The 24,745-nt window shown below is 34.8% G+C and overlaps 1 protein-coding gene across 1 annotated transcript; it reads left to right on the top strand.

Annotated features, from left to right (window-relative positions):
• The first annotated feature begins 17,400 nt into the window (after positions 1-17,400).
• LOC130450105 (cathepsin L-like proteinase) lies at positions 17,401-22,803 on the top strand. The gene is made up of 4 exons (XM_056788301.1): positions 17,401-17,687; positions 19,585-19,920; positions 21,016-21,298; positions 22,411-22,803. Exons 1-4 carry the CDS (start codon positions 17,607-17,609, stop codon positions 22,656-22,658), a joined length of 948 nt encoding a protein of 315 aa, XP_056644279.1. The 5' UTR covers positions 17,401-17,606; the 3' UTR covers positions 22,659-22,803.
• Positions 22,804-24,745: the final 1,942 nt, after the last annotated feature.

The raw sequence follows: 24,745 nt of genomic DNA, 5'->3' as shown, positions 1-24,745 counted from the left end.
TGTTTTTATTTTTTTGAATCCTATCTCAATCCATATTTTATCATTAAGTGAACACACCATGCTTCTTCTCCATATTTCATTAGTCTTAGGCCCCTTTCACACCAAACGAATCCGAATCAATCTGGATCACTCCGAATCAAGTTGAATCTGATTCGTCATCTCCACTCTTTCACACCAGCTGAATCAACCTGAATCTATAAAAATCCTTTTTCCGCCAATTTTCCGCCAAAAAATTAGCCAATATTCCTCCACACAGAAGATATGAGATTTCTGTTGCTGTGATTTTTATCACTGGTGTCATAAATCGCACTATTTTCTTTAACTTTTAAAATTAATAACTCCACGTCCATCTCGTATGGTTGTTGATTCAAGACTGACCGGACGAGGAATCTGACATGTTGAATCAAGTACGACCTCGAATCAAACCTGATTGAACCAGATTCGTCCGGTCTGAAGGGGGAAAAGAGACATTTAAACGGAGCGCTCGAAGCCGAATCTTGGTCAATCAGATTTAACTTGATTCGGAGTGATTCTGATTGATTCGGATTCGTTTGGTGTGAAAGGGCCCTTAGGCTTTTCTCTGAAGTCTCTGAAGACGATAACTTGGTTATCGAAACGCGTGACTGACAGTGTAATTATGAGTTTTGGTGTAGTGTAAATAGTGTGTTCAGTAAGATACATATTCGCTTACGAGACTGGAACTTTTGCTAAATCAAAGAAATTATTGGACGATCCATAAATGGAAACCTGATTTATAAAATTATCGACCAACATCTAGAAACGATTACAACAAAATTGCTGATGAAGTAAATACCAGTAACAGAACTGTTTGGGCCAATATTCAGTTACGGATGAAACTTTTCAAGACATAACAAAATGAATTTTCATAATGACCACATATGGGCAGATGTAAATCCACATGCAACAGTTGTAGCACGGTTCCAACACTCTTTTTCGGTCAATTTTAGGCTTGGCATCATCGAAGATGATTTAAAAGGACCAATTTTTATTCCTGCACGGCTGACCGGTCAGACATATATCTATTTTCGAGACAATAAACTTCCAGCTCTTTTTTATTATTACGATTCTCCTCCAGATTTTGTAGTGATTGTACGTAAGTTTTTAAATCACGTTTTTACAGGATCAGAGGAGGATCTCCACAACTACGTCACCTGTACACAATCCTTTGAATTTTTATGTGTGGGGATATCTAAAATCGCTTCTTTACACAATCCCGATCTTCAAAATCGTATCATACAAGTCTATGATGTTATTCGTAACAGTCTAATCCAATCTATTCGGCAATCCGAATACATTTTGAAAATATGCTCTAAAATGTATTATTGTTTCTTTAAGTTGTTGCTTCTAATCTATCTATTTTCTTCTGTTTATACTAGAATAAAACTGAAGAATCGGCGTGTCTGTCCATTGGTTTGTTTTTAAGAAAAAAAAAGTTTGTAGATGATACACGATTGTACACGCTAATCTCTGGAACTACTGGACAGATTTTCATAAAACTTTCACTAATTTCTTCAGATTAGCCTGGCTGGAGCAAATTTTAGGCTATACTTGATCAAAATTGGCGTACGCAAAAAAAATATGTTGATCTAAAGTTAATTACCAAACGTTTGTTTGGTACTACGCTTCGATGCTGCCTTCGGTGTAATTTGGGCAACATTTAAGTAAGTACTTACGATATTAAGTCGTTGCCACGGAAAAATTAATTTTAGCCATATTTAGCCATAACTGTAGTGTTAATATTATAAGTGCCATCAAACGAACCTATTTGTTGCAAAACGGATTGCGAAAATCGACAGCAGAGCAACGTACAGTGTTTGAAAGCTTTTGCCAAAGCGTTGATCAAATCGTAGGGAATGTTCTGTTCTTGGATGTGCCTGGGGGAACAGTGAGGACTTTTCTTACAAAAATCATCTTGGCACATGTGCGAGCACAAGGAAAAATAGCTCTCGCTGTGGCTTCATCAGGCATAGCAGCCATTTTGCTACCTGGAGGAAAAACTTCACACACAATGTTTAAAATTCCTATAGATTTGGACTCCAGCTTACTACTCTGTTTGTAACATCGCAAGGAATAGTGACAAAGCCAGAGTTTTACGCGATTGTAGCTTAGTAATATGGTACGAGTGCACCATGGCTAAAATCGAAAAGCTGTAGGGGCAGTAGAGCGGACACTAAGAGATATACGACAAAGTGAGGAACCCATGGGTGGTGTCACATTTTTTTATGGAGATTTTAAGCAGATTTTAACAGTTGTACCCCGAGGAACAAGAGCGGATGAAATACAAGCATGTTTAAAAAGTTACCATCAGTGGCGACACATTACTCGAATGCATTTAACAGTGAATAGGTGGCAACAGCGATGCACATATTTTTTCTGATTTATTTTTACAAGTTGGCGGATAAAGATGTTAAAATCGTTTTGCCTGATAGTTTATGCCGAAGGGTTGAGTAATTACCAGACCTCATGTCCACTGTTTATGGCAATAAAATTCAAACTCCTAACGCAAACTCTTGGATTTGCAAAAAAACCAAATTGACTCCTCGGAATGATCGAGGTGCCATATAAACTTACAGATACTCGACAAAATTGAAGGAGAATCTGTTGAGTATATCTCCATAAACCGAGGTATGGAGCAAGACGACGACGAATTACCCAGTGGAATTCTTAAATGCTTTGAGCGCGCCTGGCCTTCCTTCGCACATTATTCATTTGAAAAAAGTTCTAATCATATTATTGGGGAACAAAAGCTGACCCAAACTAAAGGTACAAGACTTAAAATATCGTCACTTCAACGGAACGTAATAGAGGCGAAAATTTTGACAGGATGTGGCACCGGCGAGCGGGTGTTTTTAAATCAAGAATCCCTCTCATCCCAAACGATTTTCCATTTCATTTCAAACGAGTCCAATTCCCGGTTAGTTTTTGTCCAATGACTATCAACAAAGGACAGGGCAGACAGTACGCGTTTCAGGGGTGGAATTTGGTGTAAGCTGCTTCTCACACGGTCAACTATACGTTGCTCTCTCCCGAGTGAGTGAAGCAAATACATTTTTTTCCATAACCATCCCAGGGTACTTTAGTCGAGAAAAACATTATTATTAAATTGACAAATTTTTAACTAGCATCATTATAAAGGATAAGAATTGCGTAAACACCTTACCTAAAATTTTATTCACTATTTTGTGAGCAAGTTAAAAATGATGATAACAAAACTGAGTGAGTAAGTAACGAAGTGAAAAATTGGTTAGTGGATCACTGTCAATAATTATATCTACTGTTGCCTTGGTTTTAAAGCCTGATGGATAGATTGGTTGTTAAGCCAGAAGTAACTAGATTTCTCCCTAGAATTGCAGCTTGTCCCCAAAAAGATGGACCCGAATCGATGATGTTGCAATGGCGAGATCTTGCATGAAACACTTAGCTGAACTTCATGTGGGCTTTGCATTGGATTGCTCTTGGTATTGCATCATGTTAAGCGGTCTTAAAGGCCTTGCAAGAAATTGCATGTCGATCGACCTTTAAACTGTTTTTCTACAAAACGCTGCAGCCCCCGTTTGCTTGTGGCCCTAGACTGCGGCCTATTAAAATTCAACACATAATTTAAGTATAAAAAATGGAAGAGAGCAATGAAAATAGAGCATTAGAAAGTGTTAAAATGTAAAAATATAAATTTTTTCATAATTTTCTTTGGTTTATTTATTTATCCCAAACCCCCTGACGGTATTTCAGAGAAATTTTATTATTTAAAGAACAAATTTTCAAACAGCGATATTATAAAGCACGATAATTGCTTTTTCAATTGAAGTTGCTTACAAAATTTTTTATGAAATAATACAAAGACAAAAATAACAGAACGGAGTACAAGCAAGTTTAAAAAGAAAAGAAATTCAGATATTAACTCGACTTTGTAGATGAAGTTGGACAATTTATGTTACAACAGTTACCAGAAATGTTTAATAGACGGGAAATTAAGAGACTAATTAACAACAGTTGTCTAACAATAAATTTCTTAAATGATCCAAAAAGTACAAGTGCTGAATGATTTGAGATGGACCATATTTACAAACTAGAATTGAATTAAATAGTACAACTGCGTTTCCAATAGTGAGATAAAACGTGGGGCTTGTAGCCATAATTTGTAGTTTTATTTTCAGTAGGTTACAATCCTTTATCATTCAAGAGTTCTGAAAATATATTGGAGCTGAATAATTTAGTTATACAAAAAATGGACCATGTTTTCAAGAGTTTAAGCTCTGATTCCGTGTAGTATAGAAAAGCGGATATTGTTAGAACTGTAGAAATAATCTGGGGGCGTATTGTTTGAATAAAACTCACTTCAGTTTAATCACCCATTCAACCATAGACGTTACAATAACTTTTTTCATCGAAAAATGTCTCTATATTTAAGCAAATAAATTTCTACAAAGTTCTAGACGGGAATTGCCCGCCGTAACCGTCAATCTTTAGATTCTATTAACATAAAAGAACAGATCTTCACGATCTACGTCAGTGGACGAATTCGTAACAATAATAAAGGAAAAAAATTCCCTTGGAGATATCCAAGCATTGATTTGAGTTTTTAATTTGATCGAAGTTTTGATCAATATGCGTTATTACGGTACCTATCTTGTAGATAGCTTTTCGCAAACATTATCATTCAGCCAAAATATTACATATTCGGTTGAAGCATTCTTTGGAGTAGTTACACTGAATGATGGTCTCGGTCGTACACCATAATACGTGTTAAATAGCAAAAAATCATATACACTACATAAAAATATAAACAATTTCGATGCCGTCCCTGTACTTCACTTGATCTAATGGCTGCTTCAGCGATGCGGCGACATTTTATTTGGGTTATAATATGGTGCCACTGGTACCGCGACCGCGTTTCGCCCAGGATGTTCACGTGCGGATAACGCACTGATCATTGTTTTGGTTCACCATTTTTCTTTGATAAATAGACTTTATCTGTAGAATAGATATAAATTACATAGCGGTGATTAAGAATATTTTTTATTGCAAGTTTACACATAAAAATGTGATTGATAAATTGTATGAAATCAAAGATATTTCTATTATATATTTAGTTAACCCTTTGATACGTCTATGTAGGCAAAGTCATAGTATTGTTGGAATGAAAATCACTCGAAATCTCTTATATTATTATTCGTCGAGTTTTCACGAGTTTGCTATTGTAATGTGGGATTATTTATTTTAAATTTTGTTGGTAATGGTAGTCGATTCATGTACGTGGAAACGAAAACCACTAAACAATGAATAATATAGAGGAAAGGCTTAAATACCAGAAAACCAAGTAAAATAAAATCAAATCCAAGATTTAACGTTTTCAGAAATTATTTTATTATGTAATGTTTATTAATTGTATTTATTCTGAAACGAATTTCGTAGTTATTTACACTCTTTCTATTCGTGAGATGAAATAATAAACATTGTCTCTTACTTTCTTAATTTATTTACACACTATATAATACAATAGACTAGAAATTAATTAAAAAGAAATACTGTAAATAAACCGCCTGATATAATAAAAACTTCGTAAAAGAAACATTAAAGTTGCGTCCGTCATTTATAAAAAACAGATGAAAGGCTCCACGTGAATTCGCCAAATTTTAATATTACATTGTAGGTGGACAGGGCCGGCCTAAGGACTCATTTCGTGAGCTTGTTCATAACAATTCTCTCTAGTATCGCCATCACTTTATATGGATAATTTTAGACTTTACTTTAGATTTGACCCATAAGTGATATTTCCAAGTCAAAAAATTGATGCCTTGTATGTTTAGTTTACTAATATTTGTACCTTTGTATAAACTGCTGAATAGTTGATGATTTGTTCGGCAGACCGTAGTTTATTGCATAGCAAATTAAAATTTTTGTTGACTGTTCAATTGAAAAGTTAACAACAGAATAAGTTTTTTAATTTTTGCGTGTATGCTTTGCTTTTGTGACGTAACTAAATAAACGTGAATTTTTAATTATTGGACATCGATGCCTTCGGGGAACAAAAACAGAATTAAATTTCCACCTATTGTTTAATAGCTAACAATATTTTCAGTTGTTCCGGGGAAATAAAATCAAGGGGTGGAGGATGCAGACTATGCTACTGACAGACTGTTTTCAGTATACCCGTTTGATACGAAGTATAAAAAAAACATTAACTGGAAATCATTTCATGGCTTTTGTTTTACACTTCCACGACTAATCTTCCATATAAATAAACTTGCCTAGATTTATAATTGAAAATATAGTTCAAAGATGAGGACAAGGTAGAATAAATTTGAAAATAAATCATATACTTAAAACGTATTTATTCAAAAGATATACAGGTCATAAACGATCATAAATTCGTGATCTCTACGTGGAGATATACCTCTTGTACGATTCTTGTCCAAGAAGTACCTGGCCCAACAAAGAAAACACAAAAATTTTCGAACAAAATAGATTTATCTTTCAACGTAATCTTTTTTTAGGTCAATACATTGGTTCCCAGCTATGTTCAAAAGTTCGTTAACCTTTTAATAATAAGAATCGTCAATAAAGCCATTAATTGCCAACATCACCTCTTCATTGTTGGAAAATATTTAACCACCAAGCTATTTTCTCAAGTCGACGAACTGAAAATAATCCGGCGAATAGGTTGCATGAAGTAGAAATTTCAATTCGTTAATTTTGGCCATTGCAATATCTGATGTATGAGCTGGTGCATTGTCTTGAAAGAAGCGTTACTTCTTAGCCAAATGTGGCCGTTTTTGCTTGATTTCTTCGCTGAAACGTTGCCATAAGTTCACAAAATACTCGCCGTTGATAGTTTTTCATTTTTCAAGATAGTCGATGTATACATCGCTTGGAAATGAATTCAGAAGATATGAGAAAATACAACAAACTGGCGTGCCAAATAGTTTCTAAGGTGTATTGCTGGTGGTAAGGTGGAACTGCCGCTGTATTATTCGCGGTCGTCTAACAGATCAGAAAAACCTATAATACCATAAGTTTCCTCTTGAGTTTTGAGGTCTAGTGGTAGAGGATGAGAAGGGTGTCTCTAGCAAGAGTATTGCCTGATTCCATAGCACGAATCACGTATCGAACTTGTAGATCTTTTAGCCGACTGTGAATTGGGGCTATGTTATATTGATAAAAGGTATTCTAGGGAGATAATTATATTGGCAGTACTGAAGATGGATTGCTGGCAAGGTAAAAGCTTTGAGAGAAATTGACTATGTGGGGAGCAGTAGATGTTTTATTCGTTTGATTTTGCTTCGAGTCTCTAGATATGATTGAGTCGCTTTCGTACCATGTTCAGAGTAGCGTTCAGGCCATACTCATGAATAAACGGCTTCAGTGCGGATTTCGAGACGCTCTCATCAAAGCGGAAATTAAGTGACAGACGTTTTACGCTTTGGGTGTTATGGTAGTTGGAAACGATACCTTCAGTTTTTTCAGTATTGGCTGTTACCCTCCATCTCTAGCACCAATTATTCCACCAAGTATTCTGTTTGGGTATCGGTCATTGAGATAGCGTATATTTGGGATGGAAGCAACAGTCTGCAAACTCTCGGACTGTTTTTACACTAGATTGTGATAAGAAATAATCGATGTTGAAACTTATCGAATGGCTGCTAGGATTTGTTTAGTTTTTGGCAGATGGATACTCAGAAGCTTGTCCGGCGTGTTATTACAAGTCGAAATATTCCTTGACAACCAGTATTTTCGGTTAATTGCTTTGGTTATGAAGATGTGAGGATTGGGGATTGCATTATGGCTTAAGTGTTCGAGTTAGAATAGAAAATTTTTAATCGAGAAAACAGGTGAAGTGAAGAGTTGAACAATGGTTTTATATTGAACTACTTTGCTTTCCTCACCTCAACCTCAATCCAATTGAGCTTAAAGTAAAAGTTTTGTGGTGAAATATAATATGACCTTTCGTTTCCTGTCGCGCTTATCTCCGAAATAAATAGATTTTGAAGGTGAATTTTAATCGAATTTACATTTCAAAAACGTCAGAAACTAATTCTAAATTTTCTCCAAAGGCTATCCTTGAATTGATGTTACGAACTCGTCCACGACAGGGACCGTGAAGCCGGTCTTGTCCGGTTACAATGGAAGTCTAAAATTTACACGTGTTTTTATCATAGCGATGATTTGTTTATTTTGTTTTTTAAACCAGTTTCTAGGAAGAAACTTTATGGTTTCTATGCCTGGCAGAATAATTTTTAGTGAAAAATTTACAAATATTTTGTCTTCGGTTGCCATTGCGACTAATCTACATTCAAATAACAAAAAATTCTTTTCATTCAACTTCCAGCCGTTCCCTTATTTTTGAGCCCATAAATAACCGGATTTAACAGTATATAAACACGAAAAGCGACATTTTCCTTTTTCTTCTTCTCTATATAATCACGGAACATACCTTCAACAAACAGTATTAATAAACGAATAAATCCATCCGTAGAACGCATGAGACATACAAAATGTCTGCAATTGAAGTGGAAAGCTTGGGAAACCGTCAGGTGTCTATAAGCGGCTTTCAATGTTCTGTGATATCTTCGTTATATTGTCATATTATTGAGAGAAATTTTAGTAAAATATTTGTGTAAATCGAGGAAAATAATCGAATATTTGTCTTTTGAATTTCCTCTTAAGCTTATAGGCGTAATTTTAAAAAAAATATTATTCCTGACGTCATAATCTATAAACGTAGCAGTAACAAACATTAATTGTGTGCATTTTGTCAATTTCGCTATACATATTGAAGTTAGCCGCAAGCACAACAGATAATCTGCTTCATGAAACGCCTGCCTGAAGGATATCCACCGAAATAGCCAAGAATTCTACGTCGAAAGAACTGGTTAAATTTCATGAAGAAGCGCCAGATCATCCAATATTTCTTCTGATCAAAGCAATTAATCAAAAACGTACGAACAAGTTACATTCAATGAAAATTAAAGATATAGACTTGTCAAAAAGCTATTACCAAAACAAAGACATCTAAATCATTTTCTGAGGTGAATTTGATGACATTTGTGAAAAATATCTTTCACCGCGACCACCTCATGTCACATCATACTCTTTATTTTTAGATATTCAGAATGGTGAATGGTAGTTGGCTGCTATGGGTGAACAAATTGGTATGTTTCTTGAACTAAAAGATCCTGAAATTTACAGAGGTCATTCATTTTGTGTATTATCGACAATAGTTTGTAATTAGAGCTATGAAAAAGCTAGGAGGAATCAACCGTATTTACATCGACGTCAACATAAATAACAGGTTGAAACGAGGCAGAAAACAAAAACAATCATCAATATCAATACTGCAAGTTACAACTAAACTAAACTGTCAAGACTACACAATTTGCGTAGGTGTCAATTGTAAACACCCCACAAAAATTATAGCAACACTCATTATTTTTTAAATATTTTAAATGTGTTGCCTGTTTTTCGAATTTTATAATTGTTACAAATTAAAACACCAATAGGTACGCCTTTTGCAACATTTATTTTATGTCAGTTTTATCTAGAGGACAAAAAGTTTGATTCACCAAAACATACAAAATATCAAAAAAAAATGTAGAAAGCATCTATACAAAAAAATAAACGGTGCTTAAACTAAAACCAGCCAATGAATTTGTTGCCGCCGTTCGCTCTAATTACAGCTTTCATTAGTCTTGGAAGGCTTCTAAACAGGTTCAGGACGTATCCTTGAGGCATGTTTTCCCAGAAGTTAAAAAGAACATTTTGCTGAATTTGCCATCCTAGATGGTCCCAGTCATGTTCTATTGGGTTAAGGTCCGGGCTACGTGCAGGCCAATTCAGTGTGGGTATCTCGACCTCTTCTAAGTACTGCCGAACCACTCTAGCAGCGTCTAGGCGAGCATTATCGTGCATTAGAACAGAGTTGTCACCGATATAGGGCCCTACATGGGGTTCTAGGATATGAGTTATGTACCTGTCAGCATTTAGTCTTCCATCATTCACTGGTACTAACTCCGTGCGACCCTCGAGATAAATTCCTCCCCAAACCATGATAGAACCAAAGCTTTCAGTTTGACAAAAATTAACCCGATCTTGCCGTTTACCACGTCGCCTATATACTGATACACGCCTACCTGATAAATACAGACAAAATCTTGATCTTCTTCTTCTTCTTCTTACGTTAGGACTAGGTCCTGTATTTTCATCAAGGGTTCGCCAGGAGTAGTTGGGATGCTGAGGACCAGATTTCATACCACCTTATAGGTGGTCGTGCAGGAGGTCGAGTTGTGTCTGGTTTCTTTTCCTTTGCAATTTTTGCTAATCGTTCATTTGGCATTCTGTCAACATGGTCTCCCCATTCTCTTCTGCGGCTCCTTGCCCATCTTACTACATACTGAATATCGTACATGTCCCTTATTTCTTGATTTCTCTTCCAATCGAGTAACGTAAGTCCTGTTATTGATCTCAGAGTTCGCATTTCTGTTGTTCTTAGGAGCCGTTTAGTGGTTGTGTTCTCCGCTCTAGTTTCTATTGCATATGTCATGACCGGGCTTACGCAAGTTTTATATATACTAATTTTACATTTTGTGCTCATGTATGTGTGCCGTTTTGCCGTTCACACGTCGCCTATATACTGGTATACTCCTATCTGATGAATACAGACAAAATCTTGATTCATCCGTGAATAAAATATTGGACCAATCTTGATGTTCTCTGGTAAGACGTGGACCTCTAGCTGGCACTCTGGGTCTTATACCTGCTTCTCTCAGCCTATTTCGAACTGTTTGTAGGCTTATTCGGACATAACGAGCAGCCAACAGATCTGTTTGCAGCCTTCGAGCGGTGGTATGCCGTTAACCTCAAATAACGATCATCTACTACCGAAGTTACCCTTCCGAGGCCTTTTCCGGGTCTTCTGGTTAGCTGCCGAGTTTCTTGGTAGCGAATAACAACTTTAGATATGGTGCTTCGTTGAACTCTAATTACCCCGGCGACGTATCTTTGACTGCGGCTATCTTGTATGAGCGCGATGATTCTAGCGGCTTCTTAATTCGTCACATGTCTTGTTAAACGTTGAGGCACATCCATTATTAACAAAATAAATTTAAATTTTCACTATACAATAACACAATTTGCTTAGAAAGTTCTCGATCTCAATGCATTCTCCAAGACAGAAATGATTTACTCGAGCATTTTTGCTTCCAAAAAAATTTGTAAGAAATTGTGATATTGTCCCAAAAAAACTAAAATTAAGTATTAAAAATATCGTTATACGATAATTTTTGTGGTCTTTATATTATACAATCGGGATTTTACAGAAGTTTTCAAAAAAATATGAAGAAATTGAAGCAATTTATAATGTTAAGTAGATTGAAGGTAAAATAATGAAAGGATAAAAGATATGTGTCTTCAAATTACAAAACTTGGTAAATTTGCGTATAGATCTAATGCTTTTGATCTTAGTAGAAAGATATAGCAACTATCTAGTTTCATAAACCTTTTATTTTTCTTAACTGGATGGATTGGTGTGTGGAAGACTATTATTTTGTTTCTGGATATTTGTAGCTATGGTGAAATGGTCAGACTTGTTTCCAGAATCTTTATTGTTGTATAAATGCTTGTATGTATCACTTTAAAATATCCTAGTACATACAAATGTTCAGTAAGGATTTATTTTATTCGCGAAACGTTTTTTTTTCAACGTGTGATACTTTTAATGTGTGGTAGTTAAATAACAGAATTAAATGTTGGTTTTATATGTCGACATATTTACGAGGATAATTTGTCTACATTTTCTAACCACACGTTAGGAAATAAATTACTTTTTCCTCCCGTACACTTCACTCTGAGTAAGTACTTGAACGCGACCACGTACGAGATGTGATAAAAAATAGGGTCAAAAATGATTAAAATAAGAGTGGAATGGGAGGTAACCACATTCAAAGTAATACCTGTAGTTACTAAAGCATTTATAGCAATTTCGAAAATAATCCGGAAAGAATTTCTGAAAAGTTTCTTTCTGAATGGCTGTCATTTGATCTAATGCCACAACGAATCAGTGTTTCGAATTGTATAAAGACGTTTTTCTTTGAACACAATTAAAAAGCCTGAAGTGCTAAATCTGGTGAGTGATGTAGATAAACAACAGAATCGATTGGATAGTTCACTTTCAACGACAAGATTTCTCTAAAGCGGCTATAGTAGTAGATTAATAACCTAGAAGGGATTCAAAATGAATAACCATGAGACATAATAGTTACTTTTTTTGCATGAACAGGCTTGGATAGCACCAGGTACATTGTTTCTGTTATACAAGGAAAATTTGGACAAACCAACAAATGAACAGGGTCTTGAACATATTTATTGTCCACTTAGCTTCATCTCGTGTTGAAAATGTAAATCTACGTGGGCAAAATTGGCATTAAGCTGATAACTATCATTTATCGAGTCCATTGTCAAGAAGAACCCATCCCTACAGCTACACTCCAAAAATTAATGGAGAAAGCGAACCCTTATCTTTCTTTTTATCTAATGTTAATTAACATAGGGAAGATACATATAAAAAACTGAAGATAATTACAAAAAATTGAAGTTTTTTCAAAATCTCAATGCACTGAAATCATGGGAAAAGAAAAATAAATTATAATCATCAAAAATAAAATTAAATAGCTCAATTGACCAACTTGCTTTTTAAAAACAATTTATTTAGCAAACTGAGGATTTAATAATTTACAATTAGTTATGAAGTATTAGTTTTATAGACTTATTTATACATTAGTTCTTATCTTATACAATAATAATTATAAAATTAGATAACTATATTGTTCATTATAGCCACATTAATAATAAATAATTGAAGACGATACTTTAATGGGGTTGAAGTGGAATCTATAAAACTGACAGACAGACTAAACATAGACAAATTTATAGCAACGATAACTTAATGAGGCTAGAGTTCATAATAATAAATAAGTAATTGATGATGATGCGCTGCTGTGAAGAGGGTTGTTTTGGATTACTTAACTATAACACAAACAGTTCCGTATTCATCTATCTGTAATATGTAGTTTTACCTTGTCTTCATTAAGTATCATATCGTCTCCCCATTGGTTTATCCATCTAAAACCGTTAAAATGTATGTGTTTTTCAAGCCGATGTCTGTGGGTATGTTTTTTGTATTCTTTGTAATCGTATTTTTAGTGTTTGTACATCATTTTGTATGATCTACATTGTGAAATCGAGTGCGATTGTTTTTGGTCTTTCATCGTATCATAATGTGCGCAGTGTCCGTTAGTCTGTCTTAAGTTGAATCTACTGTAGTATTCATTCATATGTCCGTGTCATTTCATTAACTGTGTCGTTTTCCATATTTTCGATTCCGTACGTTGACTGTCTTTATTAATCCATATGTTTTTCTCCCTTTTATATTGTTAACCCTTAGTTTTTATGATATCATGGTTGTTTTTTCACATATATAGGAACATGTTATTAAGCTTCACGCAGGGAAAGGTAGGTCATATTCCATCATCAGTGTAATTTTTGGAGCTCGGTGGAAGACATTTTGGTGTTGATTTCAATATCGACCACGTTGAAGTTACTATGAGTAATAAATTTTGTGAATCTACAGTCGATACTGTTCATAATTTCATATCATATTATATATTGGATGGATATCATTCCGTCTCATTTATAAGTTATTGCTACGTTTTTTTTTTAATTTCTACAGGTTGTTTTTTCTTTTTGCTATTTCCGTAATTGACCAAAAAGCAGGATATGCTTCAAACCATACAGGAAAGAAAACAACTCAGCCGCTAATACTCATTTTTCTGTATTGGAAAGATTGGATTAAAAAAACAAAATCATTGTACAATAATTCCGAATAATTTACATGCCATTCGAACTAGAGGGTGAATAATATACATGAGTCTGTATTTTCTTTGTTAATATCTTCGTATGAGCACAAAATCATGAATGTTCAGCTGATTTTCCGCTGGCTCGCGTTTTGGTAATCATTTCTTGATGATTTTTGGCCCAGAGCTTGCATAACTTGCTCGCAAGTTATTAGTTGTGTTTCTACTCCCCTGGGAGCATTGTTTGTGAACGTTTATTGAAAAAATAACTTACATTATTTCTAAATGGAACCATATCTGTCGAGGACGCAAATTATAGTGAAAAAATTCAGTAACATCCACTAATTTATTTTTAGAAGCAATTCAATTCCATTCGTTCAGTTCTAAGATAATACTTTTCTACAGTACATAAAGTACTTTCTAATTTTTTAATTCGGAGATAGTTGATTAAGTGGAGTAAAGGTACATTGAACTATTTATATATATTTTCCAGCTATACCATCGTTTTGAACTTTGTTCATTGTTTGTAAACCTTTTAGAAATATACCTTATCAGTTTATTCAGGGTTATCTACACGGTTTTTTATAAAAAAGTAGCTCTGTTGCTAGGATATTTAGAAACTGTACAATGAGCGGGGCCATGAAAGTAATTTTTTATACTTATTGTGGTGGTTGAAATAGGTACCGATTTTGACAGAGTTAAAAACAGTGAACTAAGTTAATAAAATTGCGTGGTATCATATCATTATAGGAATTCGGGTTAGCGCAGCACAGGAAGCAACGTTTGTGGCTTGGAAATATTAGAAACTGGACCGACATAAGAAATATAACTTTTTCGGTTGGCAGTTTATGTCGATCGCCAACGTCTGGAAGACCGGAAAATGTGCTTGAAAGATGAGGAAGCGCAGAACATTTCTTATGAGTCTATTGTTAATTTAAAGGTGGAGCATTAAAAAAATACCTGCAGGTGTTTGGAGGATGAGCAATTGGAATAAAAATATTTGCATTGTGATGGACAATATATTTTCCCACAGTAGGTTATCAAACGAAGGGGGATGGAAAAGCTGTGCGAGGATGGTCACAGAAGTACAACAAAAAAAACATTGAAATTTTGGAAAGAAAAATATTCATTTTTTAAATTTATCACCTCATCACCTTTTCATTGTTGGATAATTTTTGACCACCGAGAAGTTTGGGAACAGAGGGGACTAAATCTGGCGAATAGGAAGCGTGAGGAAGTAATTTAATCCATTCATGTTGGCCATTGCAGTAACGTGTGTGAGCTGGAGCATTGTCTTGATGAAAACTCACTTTCTTCTTAGCCATATGCGCCCATTTTTCCTTGATTTCTTCTCTCAAGTGTTGCGATAAGTTTGCCGCTGAGAGTTTTTCCTTTTTCAATATAGTCGGTGTAAATTATCCCACACGCATTTCAAAAAATCGACACCATGACCTGGAACGGTCTTTGCCTCCTTTGGAGCCAATTCTTCCTTTTCAGTCAATTTCTTTGATTGTCCTTTCATTAAACGGCTTAGTTTTTGTAAAACAATACTGAACAGTCGATGGAAACATCTTCACGATGCTGTTTTTGTTCCATTATGAGCAGACGCGACATCCAATTTGCGCACAACTTTCTCATGTGCAAATTTTCAGTTGATATGAGATTTACCGCATTTTTTGGAATGCCTACTATGTCTGCTAGCTAGACGATTATCCAATGCCGTTTTGTGGATTTTCATCAACATTTCTAGAGTCGTCACTTGATTTGGTCAACCACTGCGATGCTGGTCTTCGCAGGTCGTACGGCCTCGATTAAACTCTGCTACCCAATATTTTACTGTTGCTAACGAAGTAGTAGTTTTACCCAGAGAAGAATCTAGTTCAGTTTATTTATTGGTTGGGCTAAGGTCTTTCAAATGAAAGTATTGTTTCACATAACCAATTTTTTTTACGTTTACAAATTCACTGAAATCGTTCACTATTGAAGGCTGCCAAACAAATACAACGTGGCGTCTTCAAACTTGAAACATATGCTGGATAGATTGTATAATTTCTACTACAGTGGTATTTTTCAAGCAACTACCGCGGTCTTTAAGTATCTTTAAGTCAAGCCGGGTACTTCTGGGACCATCCTGTCAAATATCAATTTCAGTTAAATCTTACAAGGCATTAGAGATACATATTGTGGATAAAATGACAGCACACATAGTTTTAAGTTTGCTCTCTTGTCATTATAAGTCAAACCTTCTTCTTCTTGTTATTCCTTCTTGTATGTAGGTTTAAATCTCGTTTCTTCTTCAGTTTCAGCCTCCATTCTGCTAATGTGACTATTCCATTCTTGTTTTCGTTTTAGTACTCAGGTGTTTTCCCTGCTATTTTCCTGAGTACTTTCATTTCCGTTGCCTCTAGTAGTCTTTTTGTCTTAGTTGTATCGGGTCTTGTCTCTACTGTGCATGTCATTATAAGTCTAATTGTTGTTTTCTATGTTCTGCTTTTTGTTTCTTTTGTTGTCTTTTGTTGAGGCATCCTGCTACTTTACGACTATTTGTTTTGACTACCTGCTGTCGCACCTCATTCTCGACATCTCCATAGCTCGTTATGTCTCTTCTTAAATATCCTGTTGTATTGCATGACCACCAATTTCTATTTTGCAGCGTATAGGTTCCTTAGACGTCGTCATGCATTTTGTTTTCCAAGCTGAAATTATCATATTGTACTGTTTACTTATTGTGTTAAAGATGTATACTAGTCTCTGGAGATCGTGATCGGATTCAGCGAAGAGTACGACATCATCCGCATAGCAAAGTATTTTAAGTTGTTTGTTACCTATCTGGTACCTTTTGGCCTGTCGTACTTTTTTTATAACTTCGTCCATTATTATATTGAATAAAAGGGGGCTCAATGAGTCACCTTGTCTGATGCCGCTATTTACAGGTACAGCATTCGTCAACTTGTTATTAATTCTGGCTTGGACTTGGTTATGGGAATGGATGTTCTCGATGGTCTGAACTATATTTATCGGGATGTCTCTATTATATAGCAGATGTATAACATCTTCAAGATGGATGCGGTCAAACGCTTTCTGAAGGTCTATGAAACACAGATATGATGGTTTGTTATATTCTATGGATGTCTCAACTACATGTCTCATTATGAATACAGCGTCCACGCATGACCTTCCGGATCTAAAACCTTGTTGTTTTTCCGACAAAGATGTAATTACGTTAATTTTGTTTGTTATTACTTTTGTTTTATATACCTAGTTATTTGGGCATTTTTATCTCCTTTTATTATTAGGGGCCACATTAAGGGCGAGGTAATAAGAAATGAAAGATATTAAGGTATTATTTATGGAAACTGGGCAACGTGTTACGAAAATTGAATGAGAGCTGTGAAGAACGTTGAAATACAAAATAATCGAGGATCATAGACGAAATTGTACGAAGAAATTGGGTCTATTGGATCTAAATAAACTAATCAGAGGTTTTATCTAAACTATCCTGACAAATAAATACAAAGCGCTTCAGAAAAATTCCAAGTGATACTTAAAATTATGAACATTTCACAACTGCATGCGAATATTGAAAATACCAATCTATCCGTTATCTCTAATCAATAATTAATGAATAATATATTAATTTAAACATTTAATCTATGATTGTGATTTATAAATGGTCTTTTATGTCAATGATTCGACATTGTTTTGTACTAGATCAAGTTGATTGTGCAACAAAATTTTGAAATGAGACTTTACATACTTCTGGTTAATTTAATAGTAATCACTAGTGCTTCAAATGACTATGAACAATGGGAACAATTCAAAGTAAGTATTTTTTGTAATACTTTCAAGCAAAATAGAAAGATATACTGCATAGATGTTTTTGATAGTTTAAACCATAAGTACATCTAAATAAATTGAACTGAAATATAGATATTTTGACAGAAGACAACGTGAATAGAAGTAGCTTAATATTTACTTCTGAATAGAAGAGAACTAGAACTTTCCGTGAAACTACACTTAAAATAAACGGTGACAGAAAAACGGGGTGGGCTATAACTCTTGACGATTTTTAATCCGTCGAGATAAGGACGCGCCAACTCGGGATGAGAATATTGCAGGTGAACGAAAAGGTAGTCCGAGTATATAGTACAATTCTTGACGGATTCATCAAGAGTATTACCTGAAATTCAGTACCCAATCCACTTTGTAAAGTTGGAAAACCCGAAAATAAGAATTTCTAAATCCTTTTAATTGCATTTTAAAATTAGGTAGTAGTAGATTTTATGATAATTCAGCAAGGAAACAAATTGCTTGTAAGTAATGATTTAAAAAACATACATTACAAAAAAGTGGTAAAATTCTTTGTTGCTGCTCATTAGAAGTATGTAAAGTGCCATATCGAGGAAGGTAAGTTAGGTTAGGTTAGGTTAGGTGAGGTTAGGTTAGGTTAGGTTGGGTTCATTTTATAATTAAAATCTCGAGCTGCATGATCCCTCATGAGTTATCTAATCTTCATGACTACCACGATCACGAGTTGGCACATTGTAACAGAAGTTAAAATTTTACGGGTATAAAAATCACGAGTTGGCGTACGCCCAAAACAACAGAAGATTTACAATTGGGTTAATTGGAAAATTTTCCCACAACAGCTTGAGAAGCGAAATTCTTGATATAAGAAAATAGGAAAAATGGAAATTAGATTCAGTAATAATCTAGAAGCATCAGTGGAAAACGTGCCTTAAGATTTATTTTTGAAAAAAAGAGAAAGTATTATTCATAATTAAAAATAATTCACTATAGAAAGTCGACAATTGTGAAAAAGACATGGGGAAAAAGAAAACTGAAAACGATAAAGCAATTAGCGGTTTGGAAGGCAGCTATATTACAGTGTTTTGCTGTAGCAGACGTAAGATGACAAGAATAGCAAAGAAGAGGACAAGTAGACCAACAAGAAAGATGAAATAAACTTCATTAATATCAACTGAATTGACGAATAACTTGATTCAACAAAAATTCCACTCCAGATGTATTGTGGTGCTCTAAATCTAAATTGTATTCTTCAGATTCATTCTTCTTATGGAGACCATCAGTTTGGGAACTGAATGACAAAGTTTATGGTGCTTTGCAGCTTCTTTCTATCATCTATACAAAATGATACATAAGCTTAAATTGTACCATTAAAAGACTAACCATTATTTGGACCATATTTCTGTTGTAGCCTCACAATTCTGATGGAAGTTTTTGTACAGAAAGGTTCCAGATCAATTAATGGACGCATGGATGCATCTTATTTGACAATTCTATCTACCTTTTAGTTGTCGTTGCGCCCAAACTCCACGCTACCATGTCTTTGTTATGAGTAACCATCGAGATCAGAGCACTCACAATTCTCAAGAGAACAAATAAAAAATAAAAGTGTCGAGGAGGCGTATAGAAGAACTTCTTGAAACAATAGAAAATTTATTAGAGTTATTTGAAAAGCTATCGGTCATTAGATACTATAATGCTATTGTATGTTTCACTACACAGTAAAAAACAATATGGAGTAGGAGTAGTTTTTATTCACATTGTTAAATTCTAAATATTGTATAAATTTGTACTCATTTTTGAATGTATCTATATTATTATATTATTTGTTTCTTTACATTCTTTTGTATACCATTGTTTGTTAAAAAATATTATCATGTTTGTCAATAACTCCAATCGTTATGTTTTATAGATTAAGTTCTCCAGAAATTTTTCATTGACCGAAGAGGAATTTCGCTTTGAAATTTTCCAAAATAATTTACGCAAAATCGAAGAACATAATGTAAAGTATGAAAAAGGAGAAGTATCATATTTTCTCAAGGTAACTGACTTTGCTGATTGGACTTCCGAAGAATACCGATCAATGTTACAAACTCAACAATCCATGGAACCAAAAGTCAATCCTATTGGTACATTCAAATCAGAATATGACTTCATTCGACCGGATTCTATCGATTGGAGAGAGAAAGGTGCTGTATTAGACGTTAAACAGCAAGGAAATTGTGGATCAGGATGGGCTTTCAGTACCGTGAGTACAAATATGATGCCAAACTCAATTTGTAATTCTACTATCTTTTTTCGATTTTCTTTTTTATTTAGTCCAGGGCTTTCCAGCATGTGGTCCGCTAACCCCCCTAGGGGTCCATCGCCTTTTTCTAGGAGTTGCGTGGACACCTTTGAACAGCAGCTGTGGTTTCCAAGTGTTGATCGGCAGGTAGTTTAAAGCCGGTGGATCTGGTTCCTTTTCTTGTCTTTCTGTAAAACTTTGGAGGTCGAGTGTGTGGGGCTTACTGCGCTCGATGCATAGAAACCTTTTACCATGTTCTTCGGACTTAGTGTGACATCCTCTTCTCGCTTTTTATGCAGCGGACGGTCCTCCGTTTTTTCTCATTCAATCTTGAACTCTCTTTGACAGTGCACCATTTCCTTTTTGCTTGGTTTATTACTCAGGATCATTGAAGAAGCTAGCAGTGTTTTCATCGCCTCCACAGGAAAGCTCCCGGTTGAATTCACTGATAGAAGAGAACTGCTAAATAAAGAACAGTCACATGAAGCGATTTATTATGGGAGAACTTTTCGATTAGTTGCAGTTTCTTCTTGGAGTTGAGTAACTAAAAAGAGTAAATGCAACGGAAGTTACATAAAAATGGGCTTTATCGAGGTAGACGAGGGTAAATCATTGCATGATTTTCAAACAGTTCGGTGGTTCCAGTTAAATTGCGTCATTTTGAGGGTACATACTAAAGAATTTTATTTTTGGACAGCACTGGCAACACCGCATGTAACTTCATACAAAAACAATCAATGAAAACTCACTAAAAGTTTCTTTGTTGGTAAGTTACCGAGTGTCAAAGACAGACAAAGCGATATGTTAACGATATTGTTTCTTGTATGTCTAGCCGCTATCAAACAATATTGTTAAGAGAGGGTTGTTGCTAGTTAAAATTTGTTTCCATTCATCAATAAATCAAAGGTTCTTTCCGTGGGGTTATTGAAAAAAACGGCTACAAGAGGTCCATCGCAGATTTTTTCCTGAAAATGAGGTCTACCAGCTAAAAAGGCTGGAAAGCCCTGATCTATTCTCCTGGTATTCATAAATATTTATATTTTTCCACATTTTTAGACAGGTGCTCTCGAAGCTCAGCTCGCTATTCATCGCAATTTACGCATTCCTTTGAGTGAGCAAGAATTAGTTTCTTGTGTTGCAGTGAATTATGGGTGCAGTGGTGGTTGGTTGGGTGCAACTCTTCAATACGTACACTCACATGGTCTTAGTTCAAGTGAACAATATCCCTATACTGCTACTGATGGTACTTGCAGGGAAGATTTAACAAATAAAACAATTGACACTATCCAAGGATACGTCATATTAGATAAAGACGAAGAAGCGATAGCTGACGCCGTTGGTAAGTTCTGTTGTGATAATACATATTACCTTTTGTAGCAGTTTTATTTTATTTCTGCTTTTTTCATCAATAGTTAAAATTAGCAATGCACTTTCTTTGAATATCTTCCTTTATTTCGTTTTCAGTCCTTTATTTAAACAGAAACTATAGACAAATATATTTTACCGAGATGAATGAAGGCCTTTCAGATCTACATAATCTAAATTGTATTCTCCAGCTTCATTACTATCAGCCAACAGTTTTGATCATCTTTCTGTATTTATTTATTAGTTTGGACATGTATTTCGACGATTCTTCTAATATGATTATGTTTTGCTTGTCTTTGGCATGAATAATTCTTCCACCACAGCTTAAAATTGTAATCCACCCATTTGAAAGTGTTAGGGTTCGTTTAATAAATGCATGGGTGTGTCTTATTTACCATTTCATCTATCTTTCCTTTGTCGTTGACTCTTGAGTCCTTGTCCTCACGCTAGATAAATGTGACAACTAAGTTCCCACTGATTGGAGGTCTTCGCCTTTTACAACAGTTGACAACACTTCAATCACGACATATGTGTTTATATCGGGTGGCTGATCAAGATAAAAAACTGTCGGTAGCTAACCAAATTTTTTACTTTTCAATGTTATCCGGACCGGAGCTAGATATTAAAAGGTCTTTGGTTGATAAATTGAACACCTTCATAACCTTCCACGTCTCTACATTAACCACCGATAAACGGGACCTATACTTTTTGTTGGGAGGCTGTCGGTGGTTTGTCATTACCTTTCTAGAGATGATGGCAAGGCCAATCTGCAATTTTAGATATTGCTGGAGGAAGGTTTAAGCCTGGGTAGACGTAGTTACCAGAGCAGAATCAAATTCCACATTCTGTATATCTCAATCTTGGACCGTAAAGTTACAGACTGTTAATTTGACCGAGAAAGTGGGAAACATCTAAAAGGACTAAAGTTAAAACGATTCTATATGCCCAGGAATAACTGGTTGACGTTAGTCCTAATAGATGTTTTGTGAAGTTACTTTGACCGTGAAAAATAGCAATATGATTCATTAACCTTTTATGAATTATAAATTTTAGTATTAGATTATAATTAGGTTCAATATTTTGTAGGTAGTGTAGGTCCAGTTTCGGTATACGCTAACGCAAACTATTGGTCACTATATGGAGGCGGTATTTTCGATAACAGTGATTGTAATAATGATTATAATCATGGTGTTCTTATCACTGGTTACGACCAAGAATCTTGGACTATAAAAAACTCTCTTGGTCCAGATTGGGGAGAGAATGGTTACATTAGATTGGTCAGAGGAAAAGACCAATGCGGTATCACCGTTTATCCTATTTATCCTGTACTGTAATTTAGTTTAGTATGTACTGACAATAAAATTATATGTTATTATCCTTAACAATTATTTAAGTCAATGATATTAGGGGTAGAACAAGAGATAATGTTTCCATACTGATCGTTTTCGATTCTAATATTTAATATAGAAGTTTATTATAAGTGATCGTGGAATTTTATTCAAATTTACACTTGTAGATATGTACTAAGTTAGTTTTAGTATTTACAGTACAAATACTTACGAATTTGATAACTCATACCAAACTAAGAATATCCTTTTGAAGTTCTCTTCAAATACAAGTTTAGATTTCGAAATTGACGTACAAATAAACATCAATTACCGATTTCCTATAATCTATCACCCAAAGGACATTATTAATAGAGTTTATCCTTGACTGACGGACGATTGAATTCTGACCCTTGTCCAGGATCATGAATGTTGTGTTTGTTTAGTTTAACCAATCCGATGGAAACTGAACATAAATCTAGTCAAATATTAGCCTCATGGATCGGTCAGTTCGTTGTAGGAATGAATAGAAAGCAATTGAGAAATCCTAATCAAACGGAAATTCATACAAGTAATAAACAGTCTTCATTTCTATTTCGATTTCTACTAAATATTAAAAAAACACTAAAATACTAATTTGAAAAGTCTTCAGACATTACGATTGGCATAACTGATGATAAAAATGTTTTATACATCATTCACTTTCTTAGATATTTACCACGATCGACTATCTTGCTGCGCAACAATATGCAGTTGAAGATGGTTACACCAACCAATGGTTAGTTGGTACACATGATGACTGTGTGCCACTCATTCTCGACTCCAAGAAAGGATACAAAAATTTAAACTGTACTTTCAACTTCCCTAGTTTCTAGCAGTAGAGTTTCCACACGATATTAGTGCAGCAACAAACAAGAAAATAGTCATCAGACCTTTATTCTACAAGAATTATTTCATAGAGATTAGAAGAATCGAGAAAAGAAGAAAAATAAATTGGTAAAAGAAAATTTTGAGCTTAAGTACGACTGAAAACAACGTTTACATAACCACTACAACAAGCTATCGTCTTCAGAGACTGAAGGTAAACTGTTTTCACACTCTGAAGACGATAACTAAAAATTCTAGCTTAGCTCAAGTAAGATTCAGATGAAAAGGAAAAAGTGTTTGATACACTTAATGTATCCAATGCCTTGATAGGATGTATAGCCCCAGACTCTGTGTTTATTTTCTGTGATATGCTGTTTTTGATTGACACTCTCATTTGTGGGCTCTGGCCACATTATTATTCTGCAGGGCCACAGTATAAGCAATAATAATTAGCACAAAAGTTTTGTATTTATAACATTTGGGTGAATTATGCGTTAAAACAAAATGGTTTCCCTTATTTACTCTACGTCCTTCACAAGATGAACAAAATCAATAAATAAAAAATGAAATTTTGAATGCTAAAGTCATGAAAGTTTTAATTTTAACTGAAAATACGATGTATTCGGAAGCGGTAGAGATGTGGTACAATCATGGGCGCTAGTCTTTGGGTCGAGGATGGTAAAGAGGTAGCACAATAATCAAAACATGACAACTAGTTGATGTTACTATAAAATATATACAAAGTATACGAACAAAGCAAAATATACAAGTAAGTAAGGAATAGAAAGTGTAGTAGGAAGTAGATGGATGTAGTTATGTTGGTTTTACCTATAACGTGTACCAGGTATATCGGGATTAAGTTAATTGCATGCTATTAGGACATTGAGAAGGTTATAGGAGAAAAAAAATCCCAAACGACGACAACTTTCGAATTTCCGGGGTTGAAGGAATATTGTTCAATCGATGAAGTTGTTCGTGTACACCTGATGTAATAGCTACAGAATATTAAATTCTTTTGAACCGACCACCGGTAAGAATATTTGTTTTCAATTGGCTTTTTTGCCTTCACAAGATTTTCTTATGGTTCATCACAAGATACTTCTCCAATTGTCCAAGTTAATGCAAAGTTAACGTTCAAACTGAACCTAGGAAATATTTCTTTTCTTCAAAAAGTAACGGTTTTTAAAAAATTTGTCTGTAATGGTCTAGGCATTGATTGGCCCTACATC

This window comes from Diorhabda sublineata, chromosome 11 (assembly GCF_026230105.1).
Source record: "Diorhabda sublineata isolate icDioSubl1.1 chromosome 11, icDioSubl1.1, whole genome shotgun sequence".
In the NCBI taxonomy this organism is placed as follows: Eukaryota; Metazoa; Arthropoda; class Insecta; order Coleoptera; family Chrysomelidae; genus Diorhabda; species Diorhabda sublineata.
The sequence above is the reverse complement of the archived record's forward strand: the minus strand, read 5'-3'. Positions and strand labels throughout refer to the sequence as shown.

Coding starts and splice junctions, on each gene's coding strand:
- LOC130450105 (XM_056788301.1), top strand. CDS start 17,607: ATGAGACTTTACATACTTCTGGTTAATTTAATAGTAATCACTAGTGCT. Junction 17,688..19,584: donor AACAATGGGAACAATTCAAA/GTAAGTATTTTT, acceptor TATGTTTTATAG/ATTAAGTTCTCCAGAAATTT. Junction 21,299..22,410: donor AGCGATAGCTGACGCCGTTG/GTAAGTTCTGTT, acceptor AATATTTTGTAG/GTAGTGTAGGTCCAGTTTCG.